Source organism: Motacilla alba, chromosome 4, assembly GCF_015832195.1.
Source record: "Motacilla alba alba isolate MOTALB_02 chromosome 4, Motacilla_alba_V1.0_pri, whole genome shotgun sequence".
NCBI lineage: Eukaryota > Metazoa > Chordata > Aves > Passeriformes > Motacillidae > Motacilla > Motacilla alba.
Window position 1 is genome coordinate 38,649,308 of NC_052019.1, and position 27,151 is coordinate 38,676,458.

Consider the following 27,151-nt stretch of genomic DNA (forward strand, 5'->3'; position numbering starts at 1 on the left):
GAGGTTTCAGTTAAGAATTTTTTTCTAGAAAAAGATAGCCAGGAAAAGTCAGAGAAACTGAGATAAAAAGCTTGGAACTTCTTCTCTGAAGAAGCTCATACCTCAAGAGCAGTTTTCACCCCTTGGCACTTCAACATGCTTTCAAGAGAGACAGAGCCACTGCAGCTGTTCAGGATGACAGTCCTGGCTTCTCTTAAATAGTGCACATAGAACAATTATAACCTGGACAGGATACAATCTTACTTGTCTTTCAGCCCCCCCTGTTACAGTTTTGATCCTGTTCAGAGTCCTCACTAGCATTAGCTGAAGGTTAAGGGATGTTCATAAAGAACAAACAGAAGGTTAAGAAACATTAGCAGAGGAACAGAGCACAAAACAGATAATAAATACGATGCTTTGGAAATTCATACTTTGCACATGCTTGAACAGTGTGTCATTCTGATCCTTCTCATTTCAGAGAGGCTATAGCTGAAAAATGTCAGAGAGGCTAACAGAAATTACCTAATAATAACTAAGCACAACTAAGTGGCTGAGGAATATGCAGAATACACAAGGCTGTCAATGTCAGTAAGACAGAGATCCATAAGGGAGTGGACACAGTCTGTCTCAGTGTGATCACAAAGGGTTAGAAAATGAAATTACCAAGCACACGTTTTAAAGAGAGTGTGCTTCTTCCCAAAATATACAACAGGGCCAGAAATATCTTAGAAAATGTATAAAGTGCCTTATGAATGCTAAAACTTTTCGTGATCTGAAGGGGCAACTAGATCCACTGGAAACAGTGACTAGCTGCATAGACTCCGTGCTTTCCGCAAGACCAACTGGAGGTGAGAAAACGCTCTGCACTGCAAGCTGACACCAACACTACGCTGCCTTTACCCCACACTTTGGCCAACCATCTGCTACCGGAGCACTTTCCCCTCCCAGCGCTGCCTCCCGAGCCACGGCCCCGCAGTGACACCAGCCCGGAGCCTGCTGTAAGTGGTCTCCGTTTGGAATTCAGTCGCGGGCTGCCGAGAGAACTGCACCGAGCGCGGCCACGGGGCGCGGCACCCCAGGGCGGGCTGCGGGCACGGAGCCGTGCCGGAGCGGCGGGACGGGCGCGCAGCTGGGACCCGGCCCCAGCCGAGGCCCCTCCGCCTGCAGGGCCGCGCCCCGGGGCGGCGCTGGCGCGGCGCGGGCCCAATGGCGGCCGTGGGCGCCGCTGGCGGGGCGGGGCGGCGGCGCTGCCCGTGGCCAGCCCGTGGCGGCAGGGCCGCGCCGGGGGTGCCCATTAAACGCCGCCGGGGCGGCTGTGGTGGGAGGCGGCGATGGCGCTGACGGCGGGGAGGCGGCGGCAGGACCTGGACAACGTGAGCGCGGCGGGCGGGAGCGGGGCCGCGGCCGCGGGGACCCCGCCCGGGTGAGCGGCCGGGCTGCCGCTGAGGGTGGGCGCCGCCGGGCGAGCGCCTCGTGTTCCGTGCCGTGTCTTTCTTCCGCCTCTTCCTGGCTGTTTTCCGTCCGGGCGCCCGAGGCTTTATCTGTTTCCTCCGGGGGCGCCCGCCGGCCCAGGCGCGTCCCCAGTGGCCCTTTCCGAAGTGAGGAGGCCGCCGCGGCCCCTCGCTCCCCGCGCTGCCCCTCCCCAGCCGGGCTTGAAGTATCCCCGAGGCATTTGGGCCTGGGCTTGTTTTTAATCGAGGTCATTAGCCTCTGATCGGGGCTGCTCGTGTGGCTCCTTCAGGTTTTCTGGGTTATTTTTCCACAGGCGGATCCTGTCTGTGCCATCTCTGGATTATGTGCTGTTCGCTGGCATGACCACGGCGTTTCTGTGTTTGTTTGAATGTTTCTCCCCGCCCCAGCTGGAAGCCTGCGTGGGCAAGGCTTGCTGGCTGTGGCTTGTTCCTGCCTGCCCTCCTCCTACTGGCGCTGGGCTGCTGTGGAAGCGGTCACATGCTAGAAGTGGATCAGGGAGCCAGGAGGCTAAAGCTTTAACCTGTGCTCAGCAGCAGTGCCAAACAAGTCTGAATGTAAGGCATTTTGGCTTTTGACAACTGTGGCTTTGGCTCATCTTAATGAAATGAAACCAGTGTTTGCTCCAGTTAGGAAGGACACTTGATTTTCTTTATGTCAGATTGACTGCATGGGATCATCGCGTCCCATGCTTTAATTCCCCTCCTCTCCATGTTGTCTGTAATAAAATCTCTTTGAAGAGATTATGTAATCTAGTGCTTCCTAATTCTATCTGTATTTTAGGATACAAAGATGGACTGTAGCCAGTCTTGTGAGAAAGTAGCATGGTCAAAGCTCTGATAAAGCTTTGTCTGTGAAGGAGTACCCTGATCCCTCTTGGAAATGAGGGAATGGTGAATCATTTGTTCTCATGAGACAAAGGATATTGTCCTAAGAAGAATTGCTGGGTTTGTGGGAGATGTGAGCTGTTAACCCCACTATTGATTCTGTGATCATAGAATGGTTTGAGTTGAAGGTTCTTTAAAGATCTATTTCCAACCCCCCCTGCCACGGGCAGGAGCACTTTCCACTAGACCAGCTTGTTCAAAACCCCAGCCAGCCTGGCCTTGAACACTTGCAGGAATGGGGAATCTGTAGCTTCACCAGGCAACTGTTAGAGTGTCTCTCCACTGTTATAGTAATGAATTTTTTAGTGATGTGTAATCTAAATCATTAGGTGAGATCCCTTGGCTGCTGGAGTGTTGGCCCTTGCTTTCAGAGCTTAAAATTACACCTGACCTGTGAAAATGGGCAAATGAGGGCTAGAGGGCATCTTTGCTCTCATCCTTCTGGATTTTATATCAGTGACATAAGAGGAGTGCCATTTGTAAAAATTTAGGTGTGCAGTACAAGGCCATTTTACCAGGCAGGTATTTCAGTAAGGGTCATTTCCAGTCAAAGACTGGGCTAATTAAAAGGTATCAAAGAGCTGAGGGTGGTCTGTTCACACTCTTCTGTGGTAGGGCGAGTGTAGTGTTCACAGTTCGAAAATAAAACTGGTTGTTGACTGAAATAACTCTTGATACTGTTTCCTTCACTGTAGGCAGTTGTCTACAGGTGAAATAACACTGGGGAGACAATCTACATTGTCCTCATTGACATGAGTTATAAACCTAGGTGTAATCCCTCTCTTCCCATGCTAGTGTCTAGAAGGATGGCATGTTTCATTTGTCTTGAGGCTTATGCTGCTTTTTCTCATGGCAAAGAGACGTCCTCAGTTTATAAATCAATAAATAACCTGGTGAAACCTGGCACATCTGAATAGTCAGAAGTCTGGAGTGGGATGAGGTCTGCCCTTGTCTTGTTGTTCTGGGCTGTGGTTGGTATCAGAAGAACAGCAGTCAAAACTTGAGTGGAAATCTTGAGCTGTTTTATCTTCTGAGGCAAGGGACATAACAGGATGCTAAGGGAGAAACTCTAGCAGTTTTGGCCATTGTAGTGCCTTGTATATGTTCTACTTAATATGCATTGAATGACCTTGTCCTGGCCTCAAAGGAGAAGGGATGCATAGCTGTGGGGCAAATTCCTTGTCCAAAGTTTTCCCCTCCACCCATACTTAGTTTTACCTTCTATTTAGTAAAAGACACTACATTTGAGCTGAATGTGAAGCCAAAGAACTAATAGTTGGCTCTAACATGACATGGGTAGGCTGCATTCTAGTGTAGGTAGAGAATGTCTTGCTCAGCACTTGATAGCACCTTCTTCCTTATGTGAGCTGTTGCTTCTTTCCTGCCCAGCTCTAGTTACTGCTACAGGTGTTTAGGCAGTATCAGAGGCTGAATATGCAAAACTGTTACACTGCAACTTTGTTGTTGTCTCCAACTGTAGTCAGACAAAAGTAAGAACAACAAAGAGTTTTGCAGTACCTGTATTAAGCATGTGAGAGAGACTTTGTCACTTTTTCCCGTAAAGATACTGCTGCTTCTGGCATCTCAGGGCTGAAGTTCAGATACTTGTAATAAATTTTAAAAAATGAAGTTCCTGAAGGCTCAGTGTGATACTAGGAAGTAGATTAGTGCTGGATTCCTCAGGGACTGAGTTCTCACCAAAAGATGTGATGAGAGTTTACTTAGAGTTTAAAAGCTTTCTGGAGATATTAACCTAGTGGGGTTTTCCCTCCTCAAGGCTTGATTTGCTAAGAGGAAATTCCTGAACCTTTGTACTTTACTTTTAGAGTTTACCTGTTGCTATGGTTTGCCTTCCCCTTCTGTTCCAGGGTTCCTTGGAAATAACACAGAGTTTGGAAGATGATCCTCTACTAGATGCACCGCTCATTTCGTCTCATACATTGCATTCCCAGCTGAGGCCAAGATTTCATGCTATCCCAGCAGTTCTCCTTGCCAATTTCCTGTTGCTAATACATGTAAGTTTAAGAAGCATGATTTCCCTAAGAAACTTGCTCTCTCTCTTCTGAATCCTTCAGAATCCACTGTTCATGTGAGAGAATTCTAACGATATGACAATGAATTGCATACACTGGCTGTTCTTCCAAACCAGTGAGGTCCACTTTGCCAATAAATTTTGATAGTGTGTATGCTATCAAATACTTTCTGTCTTCTCATTCTGGTTGTTGGTGCTGTGGTACATCTTGTTAGGAGGAAGAGCCATTTTAAATAGTAGTTCTTCTATGCTGTTGGAAATGTAATTTAAAAATAATATTATTGCCATAGAAATGCTATGCTAGTTACAGAGGGCTGAGATGATTTTCATGCCATGCCTTCTGAGAGCAAACCTAATTTCAGAGAGAAGGTAACTAAACAATTAAAGCTGGACTTGCTTAGGGGGTGTTGCATGGTGTGGATGGAGAGAGAAAGTAATCCAGGTGTTACTTCCTGCTCTCACTTCTGCAGATTAAGAGCAAAAAGTACAAATACTGAACAGTATCTAGGCATGTATGGGGGCTGGTAGACAGAAGCAGAGTGAGTCCTGCCTAGTAATGAGTTTTTCTTTGATAAGCTGAAGAGGCTTGTTGTTGCTTGTGTGTATGTGGCAACCAGATATGAAGGAGGAAGGCTGAAGAGCTCCGAGCCTAAGATCTGGCTGAAATGTCACTTTCATGTCTTTTAGGGACATGGGCTAATGGTAGTTTTAAGTAGAGGGTGGGCTTGGTGATCTTAAGGGTCTTTTCCAACCTAGATTCTGTGATTCTGTAGTAGTAGTGACACAAGCTGGTTTAGAGCTTCATTAGATTTCAAACACAAAATGCAGTGCCCAGTGCTCTTGAAAACATGCTCTCTGCCAGGACTTTAAAAGCACATACCAGCCTCTAAGGTCTCTCTTTGGGCAGTTGTTCAATGTGCTTTAGCCTTCTAATTTTAGGAGTAGCTGTTTTGTGGGCTTTGTAGTAGTATCGAGAAATGCTCCTCTGGCTGTCAAGTAAACTTAAGGAAGACCTCTGCTGTTCTGCTGACTATCAGCATTCCTAATGGAAACCATGTATCCAGCCTTACTCCCTTCCCCTGCCGGAAGAGCTCTGTGCTATTCCGTTAATGGAAGGCACTTGAAATGTGATATTGGTAATAGAGCAGTGACTATTTTCTGCCAAGCCTTGGGGCTTTGCTACCTACTACCATAACTAATGCAGCCAAATGGCAGTCACTCAGATCCTAGGAAACTGCTGCCTATTATCTTCCCACTTTTTCCTCTCTCCTGCAAATGGAGAGAAGTATGGTTAGGTGAAACGGGAAAACTTCTATGGCATCTGTCAACACACATTTTCACATGTTAAGTCTTGCTGCTGTTGCTGAACCTGCTACAGTGACCAGTTGGTCCTTGGAGTAAAATGGAGAAGTATCCTTTCTGTTGGCAAAACAGCATTATAATTGCTACCTTGAGTGGCACTGTCTGTCTCACTGAAAAGATGGGTGGGCAAAACAAACTTATTGGATATCCTTCCCCTGTGCTTCTGCAAACGTGCATTAATCTTGTGGAATGTGGAAAGAGGCCAGGATAGCTTCTGATGCACTGCCTGCCAAAGGGGTAAATGTCCTGGAGAAGTTAAGCCATCATAGGATTATGTGATAGAACTGTAATGCATCTTTAAAGCAATTTGTATGTAACTTGGACTATTTCTTCTCCACCTTCCTGTGCCAAGAAATGGAGTTAGGTAGCAAAATAGCTGCTGTGATGCAGCTGCCTAGTTACGTACAATTCTGGAAAGTGGGTAGGATGAACTGGACTGTGGTAGGACTGGGTTTTTGAGTGCCTTTCCTTTTGCCAAGCCTTGCTTTTCTGAAGGCTTCCCATCAGGAGGCTGGAGAGCAATGTGAAGTGTACAGGCCAGAAATAATTCCATTATATTAATCCTTTCTTTTCTGTATCCTTTCTGTGTGTGCACGTACACAAAATTGAACTTAAATACTACTCTTTATAAGAATAACTTTTTGTATGTAATAGGTGAAACACCTATTATTAAACTGCCCAACAATGCAAGCAAAACATATTTAATAAATGCCACTGTAAATGCCAGCTTCCTGTTTCCTTTCGTATACACTGCTGTAGTAGTTTAGTAGAGATGCAATGGTGGGTCATTCCTGCTTGCATCCATTTCATATAGTGATTTTCTTTACTGAAATGTATTCCTAACACCTGGAAGGAGTAGAACTAATTGTATCACTATGGTAAAATGGCAAACCAAACAGTAAACAGATCAAGTAAAATAGCTGAATTATTCTTAGCTTTGTAAGAAAAGAAGGTGGTAAAATAATAGATTAAACAAATTATAAACCTGCCTCTTATTTAACTTCTTAATCTAGCAACTTAACCTATCTCAAGATAATATGGTATTTAATTTGTATTTGAAGAAATGGTTTTATGGATAATGTGGGGTACTCTCCTATTTTGGTTTGGGTTTCTTTCCTTACACCTTCTGTCCTATCTGTCTTCTGTGAAGTCTTTTTTTGGGTATTGACAATTGTGTGAAAATTAGTCCCCTTTCTTGCTCCCGTCCCAATTACCTAACTCTGGTCGTAACCAGAGCAAGCTAAGGGCAGTTTGTCTCAAGAATAATTAAATATTCTGAAAAGTTAATTTCTGTGAAGAGTGTTGCTTGGGGAAAGTACAAAAATAGGAAATATAAGTTCAAGAGGGTGGAAAGGAGACAGTGGGATCTTAAAGACTCATAGAACTAAGTATGGAAACAAAGGCAGCACATGAAAATTGGGTGCTTTCATCTGTCTTCCGTTCTGATGTGCTGCTTCTGTCAGTTGTGACATGCAGAATATCTGACACTTTTTTTTAAGCTAAGTGTATTAGAAATCATTTGTAGACTTGAGACAAATTCTTTTTTTTTTTTGCGTTTTGTATATTAGTAGCTCTCCATTTATTTCAGTATTGGTGGGAGTTGTTTTTCTTTACAGTTCTGTTTTAAAAATATTCCCGTTCTGTAGAATGAACCAGGATGAGAAAGTATAATATTGTTCTTGTTCACTGAATGAACACAGTAGAGAAAATATTTTCTGTGACAAAACTCTATAAATATTAAGAAAGCCCTGTGTGTATATATATACTACAGATAATATGCATTCACAGCTTTACTTCCTAATTGGCCAAAATATTGCTAATGTTCACTTGATGCTGAAAATTTGGAGAGGAGTGTAGAAGACAGGAAAAGTTATGGCATAATGGCAGTAGTCTGAAAGGATAAGTATATATACAATCTGACTGTATATGCAATCTGACAATCTGTCTGTTTTTTCTGACATATGTGAAAAGGTAAAATGGAAAAATATGATGGTAAATATACTAAGGAATGATTACCAATTGGCAAAGATGCCTACCCAGTGCTAGTAATTCACTTTAAGTTACTCTGATTCACTTTCCTAAAGTCAATGTGGAGATGATCTTCAGTGGCTGTAGGAAAGTGTTGATTTTCACTTAGGAAATGTCAATTTCAGGAAATGTTAGTTTCAGGAAATATAGAGTGTACTGATAAGAGCCTGTCCCACAGAGCAGCATTAAGTGTAATTGAATGAGTCTAAAAAGATGTGATTTCTCTTTTCTAGGAGCATAAATCAAGTTTTCTTTAAAGTAAAAAGGCATAGTAAGGAGTGTCCAGAAATGAAATAAATTCACTGTGAAGACTCAAGGAGTGGTGAAATTGATTTAGTAGAAATTCTGGGAAGAGTGACAATTACCAGCTCTGTTCTGCTGGAGACTGCTTGCCCTCCTGGAAGTCAATCTTACTACATAGCAATTTCAGTCATCTGTATGTTCCCAGAGTGATATATAGTGGTTGTAGCAAGTGTCTAATGTTTTATATGTTACCTCAACTCTAATAAAATCAATTCAGAAAGTAATGCCTAATGAATTAACTACATAATCCTGGTTTTGTGTTCCAGTTTTTTTTTTTCATATATATATATAGTTAAATGTTGACTTTAAGGATTTTTCTTTCTTCCTTTCTCTTCCAGGTTGCTTTTGTTGTTCTAGCATTTTTAGCAGCTATGTTTTGTTCTTACCCCAATCCAAACCAAGATAAGTGCCCTGGAAACTACACTCACCCACTTAAAGTGCAGACTGTCATAGTAATTGCAAAAGTAGTTCTGTGGGTTCTGCATGTCTGTTTTGAACGATATGTGCAGCACCACCACAGCAGAGTCAGAAGAAGAGGTTACTTCTCCATATACCGATCAACGAGGCATCTGAAAAGGCTTCCACTGCTGATACATGCCACAGGTGAAGTGAACTTGGGGTTTTTTCCATCTAAAGCTTTAGACTGTGACATAAAAAAGACTGAGCAGGTTATATATAATTGTGTATTCTATATTATGAACTTTTACGAACCCACCTATGAGCACTTACAAATTATCCTTTAGTCAGATGAACCTCCAGTCTGATCTTCCTGGTCTGCCAGATGCAGATTGTAAGGAACTGTTTGTAGTGCAAAAATGCTCACGACTGTGGGGCTGAGTAAAACATTTAGTCATTAGCATTTAGTCTTCAGCCCTAGAGTATTCAGTCAGCAAGGTATGTGTTTGACTGCTGGTGATTTGATTTGCATATTCATTTGTCTGGTTGGATATGTGGTAAGCCTTCTAGTCTTTCCAGGAAGTGTGTTGCTCTTCTCTTTTCAAGCTCAGCAATCCACATAGAAACAGATGAATTGCTTGTTGCCCAACAACAAACAATTGTTTCTCTGAATTCAGTGAAATAACCAATTTTCTGACCTTCACTGAGGATGTGTAACATTCAGCTCTATATCTGACTGCCTTTCTCTGTTTTCTATGGACAAAAGGTGGCGTATAGGAGTGATCTAACCATATTTTTAAGTTACATCTCTGGCAAGTTTAGCTGTAAAGTGTTGGTGCACCTAACTGGTGAAGCTTTTCTACAAATCACTTTCAAATCTGAAATCCATCTAACTTAAGGGGGTTTTTCCCACAAATAGCAGTGGAAAAGGGCAGAGTGATGCCTTCTACAGTATTTTTGCCTCTTATAATCTCACCTCCCTCCTGGAGTAGATTTTTTTTCACCAGAGTTAATAAGTGAAATGGTCCTGTTCTATATAGGAACCTAGCTTTCTTTTCACTCAGTCTCTAAAAGAGCTCGTCAGCTTGATAAATGTGCAACACTGCAGGCTCTGGCCACTAGATAGAGCTCTGAAGATGTGGAAGTGTTTGGAGTGCTGTGACAAAAGCAGGCTACAGGAGGCTTAATGATGGAAAAGGATTATTTTTGCCTGTTGCATGCAGTGTAATTGGCAATGCTTTGCCCTGCTTTCAGTCTTAGATGGAGCCCACTTCTCCCCTACTAGACAAACTCTGGGCATTTGTGAATGTTCAGATGCAATCAGGTGTGTGCTGTAGAATTTTGATCATCTGTTGCTCAGAAGGTAGTTCTTCCATTACTGCAAGCTTCCTGCCATGGTAATGACTGCTCATACCACTTCCTTCACTTGACTGACACAGCAGGAAGGAGAACTGCACAGTTCCCTAGCCGCATTGATGGTCTTTACAAATTTAGTTCTTTGTCCAGACACTGATCTGACACATTTTTACAGGAAGGAAGAAAACACTTCACACTCAGTATCAGAAAAGATTTTTAGGCCAGTAACTCAGTATTTTTTCTCCTTGACTAATTGTATGAATTTCATTTAAACTTTCAGTTATGTTCAACATTAAGATTATAACAAGTGGAAGCCTATGGAAGTAGGCTTTGAAAGGAAGGTGTTAAGGTTTTTGGTTTTTTTTTTTGCTCTGTTAGCTTAATTTAAATATATTTTAAATCCACTACTTGAAGAAAAATACTCCCTCATTTTCAGCTGACTTACATGATCTCTTAGGAATTGAAAGATTGAGTAAGATGAATAGCATCAACAAAGTCAGAAACAGTTTAAGCCCATGTACCTATTTAGGTATTTCTAGTGTGTTTCTTCTACTCTTTTTTTTTTTAAGTCAGAAGAATCTATAAGAAAACTCCTGATTGTCTACCATTACAAGCATATGCTGAAATGAAACCTCATTTTGCTACCAGCAGGTATAAGCTTGCACATTAATTAGCTGAAGGGGCAAGCATGGTATGAAATAGAAAAGCATTACTGAAGTGTTACAGCCTAATGCAGATACTGGGCATGAGAAAGCATTAAATAATTTTCAATAGCTAATAAAATTAGTAAATCTTTAAAATATAACATTTGTTTTCTAGGTAATACAGCCCTGCTCTTGATTCTGTCGGTGCAGCATTCCTTTCCTGATCACAGCAAAGTGTACCTGTATCTTATCCTGGGAGTCCTGAGCCTGGAGATGATTAGTTCCCTGACATGCTTAGTGATTTACACAGGTGAGAGAGGCAAGCTTAGCCTTCTTGTGTGACATTCATTATAGCTCGTACTCAGCTGTTTGTTTGCCCTCACAGGAGTTCACTTGTGGTACCCCAAGGCATTTAACTACCATTATAAATACAAAACGATTCTGTGCTTTTAGAAGGAGAGCTAAGGCAAATCCAAAACAAATTGGGAAAGGTTGTTAGGCCTGATTTGGTTTCAAGGGCTGCTAAATGAAAGCTCCATGTTATCTCAAAGCTGTTAATCCAGTGAAGTGGCAATAAATGCCTAATTAATTCAGAAAGTGTCCCGTGAACAGGTTTGCCTGTTTATCAGTGTTTCCTCAAATGCATGCACCACAAGCTGTGAAGCAGTAAGAGCTAGCTGGCTTAGTCAGAGCTGTGTCTGAGATTTACATGTGGCATTTGCATACCTGATTGTGTGATTGTGCCTTTTCCAGCCTCTTCCTCTTTCCCTGGTCCCACCCCAAAGGCTTCAGTTTCTCTTTGACACTAAAATGGAAGACTGCTTCTAATGAATATTTGAAAGATGCATGGGTTTTGGAAGCTGTGATCGTATCAGAACACTGTAGTGCTTTATAAAACTGTGTAGCTTTGCTTTGTGCTATCACTGTTGGTTTGGAAGATTGCCTTCTTTAGGTTTGGTATAACTTATGAAGACTTGATAAAACACTTGCCTTTAAACTTAGGAAAACTATCTTAAATGCTGATAAATAAATGCTTAAAAGAAAAATTTGGTGTGTTCATAGTAATGCAATGGCACACAGAGAAATACTCCCAGGTAGCTTGTTCATTCATCTAGGAAATAAAACCTATTCTGACTCTCCTGCAGCAGCATCAAAAATGCACCAAGAAATCAGGTCCCAGCCCTAAGCTATGTCTTTGTCTTACAAGTGTGCAGAAGCCTAAATGCTGTAGGCTTGTCAGGCTTTCTCCTCAATGGCCCAGCGTGACTCAAGTAGACTGACTGTCCTCTGGAAGAATAAAGGCAATGATGAGGGAATGCCATCATGGCAGTGCTAGAAAACTATTCCAAGAATGCTGGAGATCATCCCTTCTTTGCATACGCATACTTACTTTTCTGGGAAACTCGGGAAATAAGAGATAAATTGTAAAACTTTAATAGAATGTCAGGAATTCCAGGGAAATGCTATTTCTAGCCCTGAGGCCTGTTGGAGCTCAAAGAGCTGCATTGTGTGACTCTTACCTTGACCAAAAAGGGTAAGTGCAAGAAGGATGACCTGCATAGTAGTAAGGTCTGAGCTTGTACTTCTGTAAGAACTCTCAAACTATTCTTTGGCTTATTTGTCACCAAAAGGGTATTCTTTCCTGACTGGTACCTTGCCAGTTCCTGTTACCTTCAAATTCATTAACCAGTGTTTATGCTATCACTGTTGGTTAGTAAGGTTGTCTGCTCTAGATTTGGTGTAACTTACGAAGACTTGATAAAACACTTGCCTTTAAACTTTGCAAAACTATCGAAAATGTTGATAAATAAATGCATATACAAGGAAGTTGTGGAGTGCAGTGTTGTGCTTTGCAGCTCAAAGAGGCTTGAAGAAGGGTTCAGTGAATCCTGTAACTAAGGGGAAGAGTTGCATTGCTAGGAAGGAGTAAGGCAGTGTGTTCTACCAACAGCCACTTTGTCTTGAGCAGCCCCAAATCAACATAAAATTCATTCTCCAAAGCTTGGTGTACAAAACTAGGGTTAATTTTTATGTGACTTTACACCTGCTGCAAGATGAGAACTTCCAGTCACCCTAAGTTGCTTTTTCCAGTGGGTAGTGTAATTTGTTTTCTTGTTTTCCATCCCAATGCTTGTTGAGGTGAGCTGAGAGACTGCTTGCGTGTCTGTCTTATCTGTACTGGTGGGTTTTAAGGTTTCTCAATATTCTAATATCAAATTAAGGCTGTACTGAGGCAAAACAAATGTATTTGTCCAGTTTCGAAAATACCCTGAAAATCTGTAGTAATAATGACATTCAGATGGGTTTTTTCTCTTAGACAGAGCAGAGTATGTGACCGGGTGGAAGTATGAAGCTTCTTTAATGGGATAGTATTCAGGGCAGCCCTCTGCTGAGGTTTAGAATTCCGCTCTTGAAGGCAAGCACTTAGCAGATACTGTTAAGATAGTATCAGCTGAGCAACAATGGTGAGACTAAGGTAAATTTACACTAAAAACTACTGACCCACCCTTTTTTGTATTAGTATGTTACTCCTAATTTTGGAGAGAAGGCAGCACCAGTTCACATATTGTTTCTTCACAGTGAAGTAATTATTTAATTATTAGAATGAGACATAAATATTTATCTGTAGAAGATTCATGTACCTGACTTATTTTCTGTCTCACAAATCAAGAATACCTGATTGTAACTGTACATACTTCCTCTTGCTTGTTGGACCTGTTTATGAATTGTGAAGGACTCCTGTCTTCCTTTAAATTATCTCCATGCAGCAGTGTGTATATATAGCTGTAGGATGCAGAGGCAGAGACTCAGAAATCTACAAGGAATTGCTGTGATTGACCTATAATAGACTTGACATATATAAATCGTTCAAGTGAGGTAAAAGTGCATGGAATGAAGTATGGTACAGACAGTTCTAAATGTCAGCTTACTATTCTAAGTTTTTTACTGCTAGGATAGGGAGTAAAGCTTTAAAAGACTTACTAAATATATGTATTTAATTACTTTCTCACATACTTCTAATATCACTTGAATAAAAGAGCAACATTCCCACAAACAACACATGTTGAGAATTCCACGTCCATTCCTTTGTGGTTTTATTTGTAGAGAAATGCCATCATAGAAATAACTAACCTTTGAGCCTAACTCGTAGTTAACCTCTGGAGGGTCTTAGCATTGTTTTACCAGGGTGGCCTGTAATAAACCCCATCATAGTACTGACTTGTAGGGACACTCCTCTGCTACAGTAGTGTGGATTTCTCACAGAGAATGCAATGCACTGTAATGTTTTTAGTGGCATTCTATGTATTGTTTCACAAGCAGCCCTAACTGCAAAATCCCAAATGCATACTCTGGATATTTTGATATTTTCCCTGAATCAGGATCTGATATTGAAGGGCTTTAAGTATTTGCAGCTTCCTTTCTGAAATAATGCAGAGGGTGCCTACAACTTTTCCCACCCATCCCACCCATACATCTGTTAAATTTAGCCTTAAACTTTATTCACAGGTGCCCAGGAATGAATTCTGGGTTTGATAGCCAAGACTGCTAGGTTCACAATGGCTTTCTGTAGCAAGTGTGCCCTAGTCTGAGCAGGCAAACAAGCTGTTTCTTCACTGCAGTCTAGTTAAAGTAATATTTATTGAAGAGCTTAAGCTAGAAATTCTGAACCAGCTACCAGTACAAAACTTCTCAAAAAAATTTTATGCCATTCCGTCTCCTATCCTAAGGTACAGATTTTATAACTTGGACTCTGGTGTTAAAGCTTCTTTCTTTCTTTTTTTTTTTTTTTTTCCCACTTTCCAACTAATTTATAAAACTTTCTTGCAGTGAAAATAAGCAACTTTAATCGTGCCAAGCCAAGACCGGACATAATTGAAGAAGAAAAGACGTATGTCTACCCTAGTCACATTACCTCAGAAGTTGGATTCAGGTAAGGATTCTGTATTCATTTTGTGCCGTGTTCAGCCACGGTATATAGGTAATATGAATGAAATTACATGATTTCCTGTAGACTTCCATGCAATCTTAGACCTGTCAGCTAAACCAGAGGTGGGAATAACAGTTCTGAAGGAACTGTGCATAAGCCTGCCATTTTAGATGCACAGGTGAGATGCAGCAGTCTTGTACTTGCTCCATAGTAAATGACAATTTACTGTGATGCAGAAATCCTCAAACATAAGGATGGAGGTGAGTTGACCATTTATGGCTGGTTACATGAATCTTTAATATAAATAGCTGTGTTTAATCTGTTTAGTAATTTTATATGGGGTTTAAGGAAAGATACTGTTGTCTTACACTGTTACTTAAAGCAGGCCTACAAAAGCCTGGTGCTTCAGCTAGTTTTTTCAAGGAAGGAGATATATTGTGGGCAGTTGAGAGACAAAGAAGAAAACTGAGCGGCTTTGTTCTGTGCCTGCAGTTGAACGTGAGATTTTAGCAATAGATTTGGAATGCATTTTGAGTTTGGGAAGGAACTTCTAAAGTGTGGAGGGCAGTTAAGGAGTAAGGAAGGTCTCAGAGCAGAAGCTGTCCAATAGTAACTGAAATTGTCCCCAGGCACTGAGACATATTTTTCATTTGTTCTTTGTGTACCTGCCAACTGCTCAGTCATTTTCCAGTAGCTGAAATCAGTCTGATATGACTTAATAAAAACTAATTATTGAAAATATAATGGATTTCTGTATAAGAATTGGAGATTTTCTAATATACTATGACTTGATTCTATATGTGCTGCCTTCATGAAAGGTTGACTAATGAGAGATGACTAATACTTTGGGACTTTCCCTGGTATCACAAATGCAGCATGCACATGCTTTTATGGAAGTTGGAAGTAGGTGTCCAGGATACAGGAAGGATTTAGAATTGTCTTGAATTTTGATACCATGTCTGACTTCCATTTTGATATAAAAACCATGGTGATTGCATGGTGGACCTCATTTCTTTCTCATTCATCTTCTCCCCTGAGAAATTCTCAAATGCCCAGGGAATGTGTCTGCAACAATGACCAGCTGAGGAAAAGACTGTGCTCATTTTTGATTAAAGAGTGCAAACTTCCTGTGAGAACTGATTGCAAAACCGTTATTTTAATTTAGCTCTATACAACTCTGACTCTCTTTCCCTTGGGAGTTAACATCTATTGAAAAGTGAATCCTGTCAGCCCTTCAGTTGACCTTGTTATAAGAATGTTTTTTGAATATCATGACCTCTGCAACCTAAGCTACTGATCAGGAACCTTAAGTTGGCAGTGCACGTTACTGGTTAAGGTTGCAAGTTTTCTGTTTACAAAACTTGTGTTCTTTACTTTTCCCAGTTTATCCACAGTAGGTTTTTGATTGGACCTAAGCTTTTTTCCACTCAATATCCTTCTCAACACTTTTTAAGGACTATGAAATGAGCAGTGTTCCTCTACAAAATGCTATAAGGCTGAGGAACAACTTTCTCAGCACTAAGATGCTCACAAGTGTACTAAGAGGGCAGATTCTGTCTAGCAGGAAATATGTAACTCAATTGTGTATACATGGCATGAAGTTCTTCCTACCTTCTCATGCAAAATAGAGTTAGATACATAGGTTTTGTAGATTGCCTCTTCCATCAAAAATTAGTTGATCCCAACAAAAGTGAAACTAAAGGAAACAACTGTTTAAGTATGTGGTAATTAGCTCTGATATTTCACATATTAGAAGGCTGCTGTCATTTACTGAAACCCATATTTACTTTTGTTACTTCAAGGGAAAATTCCAGTTTAGAAGAGATAGTTGAGAAGCAAGGAGATGTAATAGAGTATCTTCAGCGACACAATGCACTGCTCAGCAAGAGACTGTTGGCATTAACATCTCAGCAAACCAAAACTTAGCAGCATTTGGGAAATGCCTGCTGGAGCTCTGGAGGGAAATGAGAAGTAATGTAATATCCAGACTGGTTTGTACAGATGTGACTCTTCAATCATCTTTCATGTTTTGAAGTACAAGTTAAGCTGGAAGGATAAGCTCTGCATACATCATAAACCTACTACAACTGGACACTCTGGCTGTCTTCAAATCATCAGTTCTGGAAAGAAGTTCTGCAGCTTCAAGGATTTTTTTCATTCCTCATAAGTTAAAGTTGGACCTGAGTTAGTGGTTTAATTTTACCCAGTTGTTGCTATTATTTTGTACTGCTATTTAACCACTAAGCTTCAGGCTACCACAGTATTTTATATTTCTGGAATACAAATTTGTTCTCTAGCAAAATCTGACTTTCCAAGGGACATATATGCAGTTTCTGTTGCTGAAGCTGAGACTAGATGTGTTCTGTCACTGATTCTCTTTACTTCCAGGGATAGAGATTCAGTAATCCAATACCGATACTTGTTTTCTAGATGTCTCCTTTTCTCCTTTGCCAGGTAAGTGGAGAAATTTGGCATCTAACTTGGGATTATAAAAAAGTGGTGAGTGCCCTAAAACTGTAAATCTCACATACACATTTATGGTACAAAACCCATGCCATGATAAGCAGTTGTTCAGAATTCTGGCTTTAAAGCTCTTAAGAGGGATCCTCAGGGCTGATGACTATCCCCTTACTAGGAGTTTGTGTTAGTAACAAGACTCCTACTCTGCCAACTGAACTAACAAAGCAAAAAATACTTGAGCATGAGCTTTTCCATTGATCTGGTGACTAACTCGTGTTGAATGCTTTTAAAGGTGCTGTCAAAAATGCTTGTTACATACTTGCTCTTCGCTTCGGCCCTTCAAGAAAGTCAGCATCTTGATTCAAAAGTTGAAGTGGTGTATGTGGGGAAGTGAAAAGCAACAGAAGACAGACAGGTCTTTTAGAAGTTGAAGAAACAAGAATTCTTGGTTTTAACTTATGGTGAATTTAGGCTGGTGAAAGAAACATTTTGTTCTGGGTACTATTTTGTCTACCAATGTAGACAAAGAATTATTTTAGAAGCCAATACCTCTCTGGGGATAAGGTAATCACTAATCAAAACTGGGAAGAAGACTCTTAAGAGGAGTGATCTTGTAGTTGAATATAAGAAAGGAAAATTAATTCATCCTACTTTGGTGTTAGGGCACAACTTAACAAGTACCTAGACAGTTTAGTGTGCAACAAATTTGGGGGTTGTCTCATTCAAAGGAAAACAAATATTGGAGGCTTTGCTGCTATCCAACACTAGACTGTTCTCCTTAGCTGTTGTTTCTTGAAAATGCAGCCAGAATTTTATAGTATACATGTATGGAATAAAGTTATTTGTTTTTAGAACTCAGGTTTTGATGTGACTCTGTATGTCAATTTATATAATTTCTATGAAAAGCAGTAAAATGTGACTGTGAAATTCATGCACAATAAATGCAACCAAGAAGAGTGTGAATTCTGTTATTTCCAAGCTCTTGTACATCTGGTTCCAACAAGCAATCTGTGCAGATTTTTCTGTTATGCTGAAGTTCTTACAGCAGGGTTGGCACTTAAAACCAGCCAAAACTAGCCAAACAAGGATAGCTGTGTGCTTGTTTTGAAGCTCTAAGTTTAGTTTTATTCCCCTTTCTGGGTAATGTTCCTTTCTGTCATGCTTGAGACTTCCTCTGCCACTTGTGTTTCTTTCCAACATGGAGAAGGATGCTGCATAGTGAGGCAGAATGGCATTCCCTTGTTTTGAGGTCATTACTCAAACCTTCCTCTTCTCTCTCCCTGCTCAAGGTAAACCTTGGATTAACCAGTAGCATTGCTTTCTGTGGAACATGGTACCTGGAAAAAAAGGCAAGTATGGCTTGCTGTACACACATGTACATCTTCTGCCCTTTAAATGTTACCTTTCCTAAGTACACAAGTGATAACAAATTATAACAACCACCCACCCCTGGCCTCAGTTTTATATCTTTATCATACTCTCAACTCTATCTTGTTTTCTTTGTATCTTTAGGCTTTTTCTTTGGGCAGGGTGGAGGCTTTTCACATTTGTATCGGCTCCAACCAGGAGTTGGTAATCTTGAACACTTCAGCTTCTGGCCATGGTAGAGCTACGGTGAATTGTCAAGTAGGAGCTGCTGCTGTATGTGGCAGCCCCATGCCCCTTGTCTGCAGCAGATGGGCAAAGGCCAGCCTTGTTTGGAGGCAGAAGTGCTCTCCAGCCCCCAGGTTCCCCTGTGCTGCCTGCCCCAGTGCATGGCATGCTGTTGCTGGGTTCTGTGGGCCTGGGCACCAGAACCTGTGTTCTGGTTCTGTGGGCACCTGCCTCCTCTTGGCCGCCGCCCTGCCCGTGGCTGAGCTCACTGGTCTGCAGAAGGTGCTCAGGGGCCCTGTGTGCAATCGGCTGCTTGAAAGGCCACCAGGAAGGCGTGAATGGCTGCTGCTGTGCAAGGGAGAAGAAGCTCAGCTGTGACCTTGCTGTGTCTGACATGCCACAGTGCTAAATTGAACAATGACTCCTAATTGTTCTGGTTCTGCTGTATCCTGTTTATCAGACGCCTCTCTGCTGCTGCAAGGCTGGGTGCTGGGGCGGCCAGTGCTGTCCATGCCCAGTGTGGCAGCCTGGGTGCCGGTCCCTGCAGTGCCAGCACCTGCTCCTGGGCTGGATTGTACTGTCTGAAGTGAAATCCATGGTGTGCTGTGCACGCAGTAAGCACTGGAGCATTGGGTCCAAGTTCCAGGGGGGACAAAATTTGCTGCTTTGTGAGCTCAGGGGTTTGCACGTGCTGTGCTGCAGAGCAGTGCTTTGCTAAGCACCAACACAGCCCTGCTCTGGTGAGGTGTGGCAAACCCGCAAAGCTGTTACTCTGAACAGCTGAAGTGATACTCTACATAAACTACAGCTACTGCAATCAATCAGTGTTTGCAGGTCTCGGTAAGGGCTACCTGATTGCAACTGGGGCAGCAGGAAGATAACGAAAGAGAAGGAATGTTTCCTAATACATGCTAAAACTGTACCTCAAAATAAAAATTTAAATAATGTATCATTATTTTATCCTCTTTTTTATTATTCAATGCTACCCCAGTAGCTTTTTGTTTCTGTAGAAAACCAATATATATGGTTTTTAGGTCTGAGAAAAGAAGTATTTTGTGCTACCGAAGGAATATATTGGGTTGCCTGAAAAATGTTCACACTGTGGGGTTTTAATAGTTTTTAGATTAAATGCTGAACTGTGCTAAATATTCTGTAGACAGGAAAGAAAAGATGTGATGATCTCTTGTGAATGCACCTTACATGAGGGAAAACTCTCAGTCGGTATTTCTGTTTTGTCTTTCTGAATCGCTCATAGTGGATATTCCATATAAACACTTCAGTATTCCACTCCATGAGGGAAATCACTGATTGTAAAAGATTTTAACAGGGTTTTCCTGCTGTAAGGTTCTACACTAACGTGTAAGTAACTAACATGGAGTTAAGCAGTCTTGCTCTAGGGGAAGTCCTTCTTAATCTAAAAAACAAGGTTGCAGCAAGGACCAGAGACTTGGGCAGACAACAGTCTGAACAGGTAACTCGAGACATGGAAAAGCAGCTTCAGCCTTGGAATGAGTTAGGCTTTCTAAAAGCCATGTTGCCCTGTTTGTGCTGTTGGAGTGTTTCCTGCTTTGCACAAATATTTTGCATCTGATCACTAGCAAGAAAGAGAAAGGCCAGTAGAAGAGCAAGTAGTCAGAGATCAGTGGGCTAATTGTACTCTGGTAGTCAACATTTGAAACCTATTTGCCATACTAATGTTTCTCCTGATTGATGTCAAATTTAATATTTTGTGACCCTTAGCAAAATTTGGCTTTGTGTAGATACGGAGATATTTATAGCATGTGTATGTGGCGTAAGGGAAATATTTCCAGTCTTTATTCTCCTATAATTTCCTTTTTTCCATACTGGAAAGGGAAGAGGTGAATTGTTTATTATCCTTTGGGAACATGCTAAACTGTTGTTTCTCACCAAAGCCTTGCATTTACCTCCGTTTCCTGCTGACCTGCTGTTACAGAACTTAATGAAATCAAGTACTTTCAAATCAAATTTTCTTTTTTCCCATATTACAACTATGTACAAGACAAGGATTTAATTCAATGCTTTAGAAACTCACGTTTTGCCTTCTAGAATTTGAGGTCTTAATCTATCTTGGGATCAAGTCTTGCTAGATTACATCCATGCAAATATCACTTCTGACTTTGAGTAAAGAGCAATTTGTACTTGTGCAAGCTGCCTTCAAACGTACACGGGTACATGCACAGGGAGAGCTCAGTCAGTTTGGCTGTTGCAGAACTGTGTCCAAATTATTCAAATTTATAGATGTGATCACACTGTTATCATGCAAAGCCATTCTTACCACAAGCCTTATGTTTTGCACATCAAATGGAAACAGATAGTCTCAACAAAGTCAAATGCAAATCTGACTTGAATCAGAATTTTGCATTTTTATAAAGACAGAAGATGTCAGGAATTTTTTTCCATTATTAGCTATCATTTATTTGTGTCAGAAATTGAGTAAAAAAATTTCAAACACTGATTCTTATACTAATCCACAGGGAAAATAGGCAAGTTCTCAATTTTCTTTAGATGCATTGTCTTTAACAGCTGAAGAATACAGACTTTGAGGAGTGTACAAAATTATTATTTATTTCAAGTAAGATATTATTTGAAATCCATACTATCTTTTTACAAAATATACAATCAACCAGCTAGTTGATAAACATATATCTTTTGAAGCTCACAATTAATACCGTTTTCAAAGCAGATTTGATTGTATCAGAATGCCTTTAAAGAACAGATATTTAGAATAATTTTGTAGTCTGCCAGCGGGCTTCCTAGTGTGCTCTGTTATTTTTACTTCTGTGAAGGAACATGCATTTATAGTTTTTTGATAGATACATTATGTTTTTTTTACCATATTATGAAAGTTAATTGAATAATTGCGGTTATATAATAGATCCAGTGCTACAATAGATCCTTATACTTATTCATGAGACGTAACTGTAAAATGGCTACTCTTCACCTTTCTTGCTTTCCCACACTCTTTACCTGTAGTTCTAAACAGAGAGAGCAAAGGATACATATCAAAGCAGAGTTAAATAAAAAATTTAAAAAAAAATATATATATATAAGTGGGAGAACGCCTCTTTGGGAAACTGCTTTTTTATTCAAGACTCCAAAGATTTACCTGCAGGACTGCTTGTTGTTTTAGATAGGTTTGACCACCTTTTTATGATGGTTTTACACAACTCCAGAACTGGGTCTGAAGTTACATTTTAATTCTTTTTCATGGAGAGAAATTTGTAACTCCTATTAAACTCTGCCAGTATTAATTCAAGTAAAGTTTCAAGTTGTTAGAGATAAGGGGTTACATATGCCCGCTGATTAGAAAGTTTCAGCTATCCAGCTTTTTTCCTATTTGCTGTTCTTTCAATTATTAGAAACTATGTGTTGTAAGAAAAAAAACCAGTAATACCAGATTTAAACCACGACACTTCTGATCTTTGATAGTCTTTATATATTTTGTAAAAAATGTTGGCATTTCAGGTCTAGTGCAATGACTTAAAAATTTGGGTATGTTTTATTTTCAGGTTGTTTCAGTTATGATAACAAAAGGGCTACCACATTTTCCTTTAGATGTAGGTAGGTAATTTCTGCTGATATAAAAGGCAGATGTGAAGCATACGTTTCAAAGACCAAAACTCAGACTAAAAGCTCAATGTATTCCTGACCTCCAGTGTTGAAAAGAACAGCCTGTTTTCTGTTTGAAGTCTTCATTCATTGTAGTGCTATGTTCAAATATCCCATTCATTTAAATTACAGGAATAGAGTGCTATGCAACACTAGGGCTGACCAAACAAAGGATTCTTTTCAATGGTCTATTTTTATGCTCTATTTATAATACTGCAGCGGGTATTTTAGGAAAACTACTATTAAGCAAATAGCTCTGTAGTACTGAATTTTCAAGCATGTTTTAACTGTCTGGTTTGGCAGCCCACTTTAAGAAAACAAATGATAGGCTTTGCAGTAACAGCTCATTAGACAGGAGGATGGGCTTGACCTTAAGGCCTGGCTTGAGAGATCTGAGTTATCAGTTTTGCATGACCCTTGGCTAATCTCTTATCTCTGTGTGCTTCAATTCTCTATCTATAGAATGAGGGATATCACTCTCTTTGCTTTATTATATTGTAAACTCTTACTATGCTTTCTATACATGAAGCCAGTGGGACCACTTGTGTGGTGCTGGCTTTGGTGCTATTACAGTAATGCATTCTATGTTATTAAGGTAATTCCATAAAAATGTAATGTTAGATGTTAAAACATATATGTATATATTATTAATATATAAAAGTATAAACAAAAAATGAACTTTCAGAATTCCATACTGGAATCTGATACTATTTCATCCTAAACACAGCCTGAACTGAGTAGCCAACAGCACTTTCAATTTCACTCAGTCTGAATATTCTCTATCATCAAGAGTGCCCTTGGACAGATCCTTCCTTCTGACTGCCACTGGAAATCCAGCTCAGATCAAAATCTACCTGATGTTTGATTTGATCTTTCACTAGTCATTGTGAGAGCCAAATAATTTGCAGGGAATGATTCCACCAGGTAAGTTCATGTACGTCCCCCATCACCATGCTTCTCCCCCCCACTACTTCTTAGGCTGTGAGACAGGGGCCTTTAGTCCAGGTCCAGTAGAATGTGACAGACAGGACTGCTGAAGATGGCACTGTGGTGGCTGTCAGGTCACCTGTTGTTGATCTGCACTTTTGACAAACTTCTCATATCAGTTTAACTGTTGCTCCTTTAAAACACTGAAAAGTCCAGCGTGAAGTTGCTGGGGGAAAAAAGAAGAAAAGGAGATAAATATTAATGAGAGATTTAGTAGTCTAAATAAGTCTCATACAGAACAGAATACATTATTTATGAAACACGTGGATGAAATTTGGAATAATATTTCTTAATTTGGAAATTTCAGCTGCAAAGTTGAAGAAAAAAAAAAAGACAAAAGCAAGAAGGCTGCTAATATAAAATTTTCTTCCTTTTTTTCCTGTGTTTTCTGCATGGAACTGATGAAAAATCAAATTCAATCATCTAATTTCAAATGCTACAAGAGGCTGCTATGCTCATTTTAGTTTCCAACGACTAGTTGAAATTCAGGCTTAAGAGTGCATCCTCTTTGCATCTGCAAATGGCTCTATCCATATGTACAACTCCACTGAGATCAATAAGATTACTCATGTGAGTCAAGCAACCCAGGCATGTAAATATTTGCTGAATTTGGACTAAAACTGGAAGGGAATGTAAACGTAGGTGGTAAATCCTACTTAAGATAAAGGATAGCACCCACAATGACTGAAGTTAAGAGAGTTAGTTCAGGTGCCTGTCTCCCCTTATGCCCTAGTAGAGGTTTACTGAGTTCTAAACAGCTTTATAAAGCAGAAGGATCTTCAGCTACATGTCTGCAAAATTTATTGAGAATTAGTCAGTACACTGTTTTGCTTGGTCACTGACTTTTGTTACAAGAAATCAGCTTCCCAAAGAAAAGGAGATAACTGAAAATACCTTTTATCTTAATATTCTGTGGGGAAAGGAATTCCAGTTGAAGTGCACAGGTATAATGCAGCTGCTGCAGTCTCAAGCAAAATGCATTCATTATGTGAGGCTTCAGACCACGTTACAGAAAGTGTAGATGCTTTCTACACAATTTCCAGACATGGATGTTGAATGAAGGAAAGGGAGTTAAATGTACTCTTAGGAACTGAAGCAAATAATTCTGAATTGATTCACAAACCCACTGGGCCTACACTCCTCTGTCCCTCTCTCCATTCAGTCTCTGCCAGCTGCATGAATCGATCCAATTGCTTATCTTTTTAGGCTTAAGCTTAAAATGATGCTGGAGTATCATTTAATCTGTCTCTTGTTTAAATGTAGCAGTGAGGAGACATGGCATTCAGTAGTAAAGCATCCTTCTGGCATGTGCTTTCTACTTGCATCTCAATTCTGCCACTCAGTATGCAACCCATCTGAGATTCACTCTAAGATATGGCAATCTTTTTTTTTGCAACCTCACAAACTTGCCAGTATACCATACCATTTCATGTGTTTATGGGCCAGCACTATAGAGTGGAATGGTACCCTTTTGCATGGCTGTTTTGGGAGTGGTGTAGGTTCTTTTCACCAGGGCAGTTTATGCATTGACAAGATGCTTGGTATAGGATTGTTAAAAGTTTTACTTAAGTCTCCTTTTCATAGTTAACCACTTAGTAAATCGAAACATCTTGGCTCCAGAGTGCAGATGCCGCCACCATTTATTTAGGATGCTGACATGCCTGGGGCTACAACATTATTTTAATATATAATGAGTTTCAAAGATGCAAAACTACTGACTGCATGTTTTATTCATTCTTAAATTGCAAAGAGCGCCTGGTTTCCTTTTGATGCCTACCGTATTAGCATATGCTACCTGTGTGCTTCTGCAGTCACTTAGTATTTGAATGTATCTGCCCTCATCAGCTATAAAGCATTAATGTTTTGCACTTGTATAGCCTTTCATCCGAGGAGCTGAAAGTCTTTCGCTGACAATGATTAAGAATTACAGTCCCCTTTGAAGTGGTTTGAGTGCTGCTACCTTTATGTTACTGACGGGCAGAGTGAGGTGACTTCCCCCTGCATCCAGCACGGGGAAAGTGTCAGCGCTTGCAGCCCCGGAGCATCCTCCGTAAAGTGCCGCTTTACCCAGCCTTTCCACTAGTGACACTCTTTGCCCCGCAGCTTTGCCAACAGCCCCGGAGGGCAGCGTTCGGCCTTATTAGCGGGATCAGTCGCTTTTCACTGCCTCAAGAAGGCACTTGGCAGGCGGGGTGGCCTGGAAGGGGGAGAAAGCTACAGCGTCCGGCGGGACCCGCGCCCCAGCCCCGGGACAGCGACCGCCCCGCCGCGCGCAACTCCAAAGCCCCGTTTCCAAACCAAAGGAGGGAAGCCCGGGTGCAGCCATGCCTCCGCAATGCTCCAAAGGCAGGAGTGGATTCCCAGAGGCGCTCACTGCGGCCCCACACCCGCGGGCTTACCTGGCCGCGCTCCGCCGGGGCTCAGGGGAAGGGCACCCTGGAGTGGAGCGGCATGCAGCGCCGGTGGGAGCAGCCGTGCCGGTGGAGCTTCCTGCGCAGCGCCAGGTTGGCTGCGAAGACAAGGAGGGAGGGAGGGAAGCGAGGCGTGAGAGGGGCCGCCGGTAGCGCCTCTCCCCGGGACGGGCCGGCCCCGGCGACCCCTGGTGCTCCCCGGTGCCCGTGGCCGTGCCCACCCGTGCCGCCGGCGATTCCCGTAGCAAGTCCGCAACAGTTGCCCACCTCGGGTCCCTATTTCCCTGTTCGTCCCCCCGACCTCCCCGCCTCCCCCAAAGTAGCCAGACTCCTGGGATAGGCGAAGCATCCCCTCCCGCTGCCGCTAGAAGTAGGGATGAAGCGCACAGATGGATGCGCCCGGTCCAAACTCGTCCCGGAGGTCACAAACCGCGGGCGGGACGCGCTCAGACGAACACGCCGGAGGTGCCCACGGCGGGCACGAACCCCCGGCTCCCTCCCCGGCACAAGCATCGCGCTGAGGCATCGCCTACCTGGCCGCTGTCCGCAGGCTGGGAGGAGGCTCGCCAGGAGCACAGCCACGATCCAAAGCAGCAGCTGGAGCCTCATGTCTGCAGTCAGGGCGGAGGCGCGCTCTGGGGGTGTGTGTATGTGTGTGTATAAGCGTGTGTGTGTATGTGTGTGTGTGAGTGCCGGCGAGGAAATGCACGCACAGCCGCCCGCGGGCCGTGAGGGGCCGGCAGCGCCCGCAGCCCCGCGCTCACATGCCAGGGCCAGGCCGGGGAGCCAGGGCCCGCCGCCTCCGCCGGCGGGGTTAATGATCAGGCAGCGCCGAGGCTCCTGGGCTGCGCTCCTCTCCGGGCCTCCCTCTCTCCCCTTCTCCCTTTCTCTCTTTTTCTGTCACTCCCCCTTATTTTCCATAAGCAAACAGCGCAGGAATGAAAAGCCCGTGTAAACAGCAGCTCCTGTCAATGCGGAGGGGCAAGGAACCTCTCGAACAATGCGGCCACTCCACTTTAAATTCAGCCCGGCCAGGAAAAAAACATATGTAAAACAAGCCCCGATGTTCCCTCCCCCATTTGCAACTGTTTAAACTTTGCATTGCCCATATTGGTCCCACATGCAGACACCAATGGCAGGGGCAGGAAGTGCCCCCCCGACCTTTGTTCCCCCTCCCCGAAAGCGGGGGCAGGGAAGCCCCCCAAGCATGGCCCTTGTCCCAGCTCAAATGCTTTCTCTCTTCTCCAAAATACCTGCGAAGTTGTGGCTATTCAAAGTGAAACTGGCAGTACTTAAGACTAATGGGTGTCTTTTGTACCGTCAACTATTTTTAAAGGATCAGAATATTCAGGAATTAATTTGTGAGGTTTTTGTTTTGGTTTGGTTTGGTTTTTTACCGTGTAGGGTAAAATAGGTATATCTGTTCCAGCAGTGCCAGTTTGAGGCCAGCAGTTTTGGATGGGATATCTATTTCCATAGCCCACCTGTACATTGCATTATATTTACACTTGATTACGATGAGAGCTCGCTTTAACACACCACTGAAACCAACTGGTGCAGATACCCAAGCCTGAAGAAAATAAAAGGCAAAACCTGTGGAATTTGGGAGCAGCACTGATGGCTTTGAAATCCAGTGAATTACTGGCATCAGTTGGAATTCGACTGGTTTTTTTTTTTTTTTTTTT

General features: G+C 41.9%; 2 protein-coding genes across 2 annotated transcripts; one reads left to right on the forward strand and one right to left on the reverse strand.

Moving 5' to 3' along the window:
• Positions 1 to 1,197: 1,197 nt before the first annotated feature.
• On the forward strand, positions 1,198 to 17,703 carry TMEM192 (transmembrane protein 192). The gene is made up of 6 exons (XM_038136154.1): positions 1,198 to 1,352; positions 4,205 to 4,351; positions 8,400 to 8,664; positions 10,633 to 10,767; positions 14,286 to 14,388; positions 16,188 to 17,703. The coding sequence occupies exons 1-6, from the start codon at positions 1,311 to 1,313 to the stop codon at positions 16,309 to 16,311; spliced, it is 816 nt and encodes a 271-aa protein (XP_037992082.1). The 5' UTR covers positions 1,198 to 1,310; the 3' UTR covers positions 16,312 to 17,703.
• Positions 17,704 to 17,926: 223 nt separating this feature from the next.
• On the reverse strand, positions 17,927 to 26,365 carry APELA (apelin receptor early endogenous ligand). The gene is made up of 3 exons (XM_038136155.1): positions 26,000 to 26,365; positions 25,455 to 25,564; positions 17,927 to 23,221 (listed from the first exon to the last, which is right to left on the reverse strand). Exons 1-2 carry the CDS (start codon positions 26,073 to 26,075, stop codon positions 25,476 to 25,478), a joined length of 165 nt encoding a protein of 54 aa, XP_037992083.1. The 5' UTR covers positions 26,076 to 26,365; the 3' UTR covers positions 17,927 to 23,221; positions 25,455 to 25,475.
• Between the last annotated feature and the right edge of the window lie 786 nt (positions 26,366 to 27,151).